The sequence below is a fragment of the Beta vulgaris genome, chromosome 7 (assembly GCF_026745355.1).
Source record: "Beta vulgaris subsp. vulgaris cultivar EL10 chromosome 7, EL10.2, whole genome shotgun sequence".
Classification (NCBI taxonomy): Eukaryota; Viridiplantae; Streptophyta; class Magnoliopsida; order Caryophyllales; family Amaranthaceae; genus Beta; species Beta vulgaris.
In genome coordinates, this window is record NC_079208.1 from 2382288 (window position 1) to 2389183 (window position 6896).

The window sequence follows — 6896 nt, forward strand, 5'->3', positions numbered from 1 at the left end:
GATGAGAGGTAAATTTATACTTTTTATATCAATTTTTCTTTTAATGTTCTACTAATAAATCATACATCAATTGAAATAGTGTGTACCTTGTTGTTTTACTAGCAATTTCATTAGTTATTCCACTAACTATTTCCAACAAGATGTTACTTAATCGTTATTATCAATAAATAGTGCAAAAATCTTTACTAAGCCGAATAATAAGTTCTCAATCCGGAAAAATATTGAGTTTGGAGAAGAAAATTCATCCCAATTTTGATAAAATTTTATACTTATCCTACCTTAAACTTAAAAACCAAACCGATTTGACCCAAAATTTCCAAATTTGGCTAATAAATTAACTAATGATCCTTACATTTTACAAGTTAATCACACACTCACACATCAAATAAAACCGTATAATGATTTCTCTAACACTTCTCTAATTAGGGTTTGACCTACATCACAAACTGTCATCTTCTCAAACATTTCCAAGAGGATGTAGACATGTAGTCACAATTCTCACACAACAAAATCAAGTCCATTTACTTCAAAATATATTTAGATAAGACTACAAACTTGCCAAGTCAAAAACCTATTTTTTTCCAATTGTACACATGATCCTAGGAATCCCAATCCCCACTTTCCCTTCCCCAGATAGACCTTGTTACGGAAGCATGGGGTTTAAGAAATGGCATTCTACTAGCTATCCACCACCAAATTCAAGACTTATACATTGAAGGAGACAACCAAGTAGTTATCAGAATATTGCAAGGTCAATACGATTGCCCATGGGACATACAGACTCTCATTGAAGACATACGACAACTTCTTACTAAGTTCAGATTCTATACCACTAAACATATCTTCCGGGAAGCTAATCGAGTAGCGGATCTTTTATCAAAAAAAGGTCACAGTAGTTCAGCTAACACAGCTGACATTGATCCGTCCACTGATCCTATTCTGCAAAAATATGTAATCCTTGATTCGTTAGGATACTCCCTTGAGAGAAGGTTGTCCTAACTCTACTCATGTACCCAAAAAAAAAAAAAAAAAAATCCAAAACTTATCACTAGTACCAGTTTGTTATCGTTTTCTGTTTTCAGTTTTATTTCATCTTTGAATAAAAAAAAGTAATTTTTAATTTTTAATTTTCAAAATTAACACGATTATTATCATTGTGACTAAGTTTAAATTTATAATACTATTTATATCATATGATTTCAACATTATAAAAACCAAAAATTGAAAACTGGGACGAGAATAAAGGATTACTCACTTTACAGTTTATTTACGCCTACATTAACCCCACACGCCGAAACCTTAAGCACGCCTCCCTCAATCAAACCCTCATTACCGCGGCGACTACCGGCTAACAGTGGCAAAATCGTAATTCCACAAACCCATAAAATTTTAAAAAATTCAATACTCCCACCCTTTACAACTCATTACGCGTCACCACCGAAACTTCCGGTAAACCTGCCACTTTCTCTCTCTTCCTTTTTCTCTCTCCTCTTCACCCCATCACTTCCTTTTTCTTCTCCTCATTTCTTCCTCCTTCCTCTCACATTGTTCTTCCTTTTACTCTCTCTATACTCTCTCAAGTAAAAACCAAAAAAAAAAAACTCCACAAAAAAAGCAAAAAAAAAAAGAAAAATTCATGTCTGATCATAATTTGTAGGAGAGCGAAAGAGAAAAACTCCGGCGAATTTTCGTCATGATTTCCCGATTTACCCCTGATTTTCCGGTGTATTTCATCTTCTATTCATCTTCTTCCGGTCGTTCTCTCATCGGCGCTAACCACACCTCCTCCAGATTTTGCTCTCGTTAGAGTTTTGTTTCTCTCTCTAACTTTTTTATTTCTCTTCAACTGCACAGCAAGCATAAACACTGATTTTTTTGAATCGATTTTTTTTTGTTTTTCATTGATTAAACACAGTATTGTTATTAGAACTGTAAAGTAATCAGATTAATTTTTTTTAAATTTTTTTTTTTGATTTTTTTTGAATTTATTTCGAATTTCCTCCATGAAGAAGCTTCCACACAGTACGGAAAGTGTGTTAATGGAGTCGCCGATGAAGCCGAGCTTCTTGCGAAACTTTCTGGTGAAGATTTTATTATTCTGTGTCTTCATCATAGGCTTTCGATTTGCTTACGTCGTAACAATTCGAGGCGAATCTTGTGACGTCGGCGATTTCTGCTTCTTTTCGTTGCCGGAAACCTTCAATTTCGCCGGAACGACGACAATTTCCGCCGTTTCGTCCTCTGTTATCGCTACTGACGACGTCGTTTCCTCTGATAAGGAAACCTCAATTTACGCGAGCAAAAAATGGCGGAAATCGGTGCAATACTACTCTTCGGTGTTCCAGGATCTAATTTCCGACGGTTTTCTCTCTCCTCAATCGAAGTCTCTCTGCGTCGATACGCCGTTAGGTCAAGAGGTCTTCGCATTGAGAGAGCTCGGTGTTTCTGACGCCATTGGCGTATCTAAGAAAGCGTCGAAACCGTTGGTTGTTTCTTTGAAGGACTCAGGGCGTCGTCAGCCGTTTGAAGATAATGCGTTCGATATCGTGTTCTACGGTGGAGGTGGAAAGATTGATGAATTGAGCAAATTTTCGGAAGTTTCGGAGGAAATTGGAAGAACACTGAAGCCCGAAGGGTATTTGGTTGTTCATACAAGAACAAATGATACTTATAGTTTACATTCCTTTATTGCTTTATTCAATTGTTGCACATTCATTAAGTCCCGTGAAATTCATGGATTTTCTGATGAGAATGATGATGGTAGTGGTATAATACGTGAGATTGTGATGAAGAAAGAAGAACATGGTTCTGTGTATAGTAAAGAATGCTCTGTTGTACCAGGGTACAAGCAAGAGATAGTTTCGAAAGCGGAGAAATTGATAGGGAAGGAACCTTTGAAACCTTGGTTAACACTGAAAAAGAATATACAGAATGTGAAGTATCTACCTTCAATGGTGGATATTAGCTTTAAGAGTAGATACATATATGTAGATGTAGGAGCTAGGAGCTATGGTTCGAGCATTGGGAGTTGGTTTAAGAAGCAGTACCCGAAACAAAACAAGACTTTCGAGGTTTATGCGATTGAGGCTGATAAGTCTTTTCATCAGGAATATGAAGCTAAGAAGAAATGGGTGAAGTTGTTGCCTTATGCTGCCTGGGTGAAGAATGAGACCTTGTATTTCGAGGTTAATCATGATCCTGGGGATGATCCTGAGGAGAAAGGAAGTAAAGGGCGAGGAATGGGAAGGATTAAGCCTGTGCAATCACATGATGGAGTGTCGAGTGGTGTCGATAAGATTGTGGGGTTCGACTTTGCTCAGTGGTTGAAGGAGACTGTGACAGAGAGAGACTTTGTGGTGATGAAGATGGATGTTGAAGGCACGGAGTTTGATCTTATCCCTAGGTTGTTTGAGACTGGGGCAATTTGCTTGATTGATGAGATCTTCCTCGAGTGTCACTATAATCGGTGGCAGAGGTGTTGCCCTGGTGAAAGGAGTGCCAAGTATGAGAAGACATATGACCAGTGCTTGAACCTGTTTACTTCGCTCAGAGCGCGTGGTGTTCTTGTTCATCAATGGTGGTGATTTCTGGTAACAGGCTATATACTTGGTTGTTTATGTAACTTTCTTATACTTTGTCAAAATGCTTTGTTTACCTGCAATGCGGTTAATGTCCTAGTTTGTGTAGTTAATTCTCAGTTATAGAGTTGCTTGGAAAACTTTACTTGTTAGTGAATTATTCCAGATTTTCAGTAATACCAAGTTCTTTGGTTTGTTTCTTTTATACACATTGTTGTTCACACTTATTATACTTGTTGAATAAGATGTTGGTAATGAAAAGTAAGATATGGTGCATCCTTGCACCAACTGTTAACAGTTAGTATTTCATTGCTGAGTGGTGTTTGAGTATTATATCGTTTGAATCTTCGCTGTTATTTTCTTTGTGGTGCAAACTTCTGTTCCCTGGGATGAGAATGCTCAGTGTTGCAAAACTATTCTTGCCTGTATTTCCGTCACAAGAACTGTCTATTTAATTAGTACTCATAAATTAGAAATGTAGACGGTGATGACTAGTGTTCTGAACCTGATTTTGTACTACAGACCATAAGGGACTTGGATAGTGTTGTGTTCAACTTATTTTCAGATACAATAGTTCAAATAAGTTAATACAAATTTAGATAAGTCAAAATCAGTAAGATTTTTATTCAATGTAGCAAGCATTATGGTTGCGATTAAGATTAAGACATAGTGAATTGGACAGTAAGAGACATCGTTGAATTTTTCTTATGATGGTTAGGATCTGTTGCGTTGTGTTTTCCCCTATTGCCCCGCTTGATATTTTTTTCCAGTAGGATCGAAATTGACTGCTGAGGGCCAAAGGTCCCTTGATGATGGAAAATGTAACGAGACCACTAGAGTTGAGTCTATGATCTGATCGTAAGTTTGTAGGTCTAAAATAGGCGTTTGCCGGAGAGGAATAACCGTTGTTAATCAATCAAGAATCGGTGCGGGCCGTAGAATGTTGGTTCATGTACCTAGACAGAGACTTCATTCATATGCTTTATCCACCCTTCCCTACATTGTGAATTTTTACCTTCTTTTTCCTGTGGAATGGAGCTTTTGGTAGTTGATATTGATGACAGATTTATGAGAAACAGTAAATCCAAGACCTGCTTAAGTCTTGGGATTGAATTAGCTGGCAATGAAAAGAAAAGGTTTGGATGGGGGTAGAGGTGGGGGTTGGAATTAGTTGTACTTCATGATGTAACTTTTGATTCTAGAAAAGCATATTTTGATTGCTTGAGTGGTCCTTGCTATGTTACAGTAGCAAGTACTAGTATAACCTTTGTTTTTAGGCGAGGTAGGTTTTTAGCTATGGTAGTTGAATAACTGATAAATATTGCTTTTGTCTACCTATCTGATGATGTTTTCATGTGACTATGTGAGTATGGGACAGGTCAAAATCTCTGATGTTATTAAGTTAATGTGTTTGGCTTTTGTTTTATGTGATTATAATTACTGTTGCATCATTTTGTCACTTTTTGTGATTGAAATTTTAGGACTGAAGAATATTTGTGAATTGTGATTTGTGAGAATTGATATCATGTTTCAGTTTTCTTTCTAGTATCAGTCAAAACAGTATGGGACTTTTTGGAATAAGATTAGATGGGATGGACTGTAGATGACATATTTTTCTTGATTTTATACCTGTGCCTGTAATTAGTTTCCCAAATTAGAACAGTCTTGCCTTCATCTTCTTAATGAAGTTGGATGCCCTGTAGCCGGATCGTCGTGAAGATTTGATCATATAACTTACTCCCTAGTTGCTACATTTGCTTTATCGCAGCGTACGAGATGTAATTTCAAACACCAATATGGTGAATTACATATATGAAAAAATTATAAAAATTATATATTTGGAAAGTACAAATTGGGACGAATCAAACAAGATTCAACATGACTATGTTTTTTCTTATGTATATGGAGTAAAATATAGTCAAAGTTATGACTTGAATAGTACCTACGGTCAATATGTAGCAACTAAATTGGGACGGAGAAAGTAGTAAATAACTTGCAAGAGGTTGAGGTTAAGGGGGATGGGCTCTGTTTTATTGCCAACTTTTTGCGTTCTAGTTAATTGATGGTTGTATCTTTCACATGAAAAGGTCACATGCTAATTATACATAAAAAGGTCACGTTCGAGTCACATGACTTTGTAAGCGAGACAAAACATAGTGTTTAAGGCAGGGCTATGCTATGAGGGAGTTGTGAGCCTATGAGAGTATGAGGGATATATTTTTCCTTTCATCGTCATCTTGTCCCATTCTTCCATGATTGTTAACTAAGATCATGATGCAAATTTGAATTTGAATAGCTGCCCACCTATCGTAAGTGGGTCATGATTGTTAACTAAAAACAATACTTTATGTTGTTTTTGGTATAGATTTCTTGAACATAAGTGTTGATCATATTCAATGCTAGGCATATTATTACTATAGTTTTGGTTAATACATGTACTAATCAAATTAACTAAAAACAATACTTTATGTTGTTTTTGGTATAAATTTGTTGGACATAATTCTTGATCATATTCAATGCTAGGCATATTATTACTATAGTTTTGGTTAATATATGTACTAATCAAATTAACACTCACAAATCTGTCATAGGAACGTGATTCCGTTTGAACTTGTACTTGCATTCATTGCGGCAATAAATCCATTCATGATTGACTGTAATAAACAATTTATTAAGTGGTTCATGTGCCAAGTGATGGATCTGTGGCAATCATTGCTTAATAATTATAAAATCATTGTCTTACTGTAATAGTACTTCTACTAGTTTATCAGAATTTCCTTTTATGTGTAAAAATAATGTCAATGAATTAACATCCTATGTGACTGACAGCTGCTTGTGGATTTTAAGATGCTGTATACTTTTTGTGGTACATTAAAACACTTTGATTGGACTTCATGTGAGTTCCTTGTATATTTATATTGGCATCTACCTCTCCCCCTTTTTAAATGATCCGTTTTGATTTGTGATACTATTCTCACGTGTAACTCTGATTACCTCTTATAGTCATGTGGGATCTTGTTAGATTTATCTCAATGTATATTTTCATAATATCAACTTTTTGTAATTTTTGCTTATTGATAATTAGAGATATAAAAGTTTAAAATAGCACGTTGACATGTGCGTTCAAGAAAAACGGATCAACTAAAAAAAGAGGGATAATACAATTTAACAATTCTACATAGTCTTCCATATTGACATCATTCGAGTTGTCACAAATAAAATCTCAGACAAAATTGGCTACTATTAGTAACAATCTTATTGTCCTTTTGCCTACTATCAGTGAGGCAGCCCAACCCATCTTCTCCAAGCCCACAATCA

General features: G+C 35.8%; 1 protein-coding gene across 1 annotated transcript; it reads left to right on the forward strand.

Moving 5' to 3' along the window:
- Positions 1–1379: 1379 nt before the first annotated feature.
- LOC104898243 (hypothetical protein) lies at positions 1380–3785 on the forward strand. The gene has a single exon (XM_010685295.4). The coding sequence runs from the start codon at positions 2004–2006 to the stop codon at positions 3582–3584; it is 1581 nt and encodes a 526-aa protein (XP_010683597.2). The 5' UTR covers positions 1380–2003; the 3' UTR covers positions 3585–3785.
- Positions 3786–6896: the final 3111 nt, after the last annotated feature.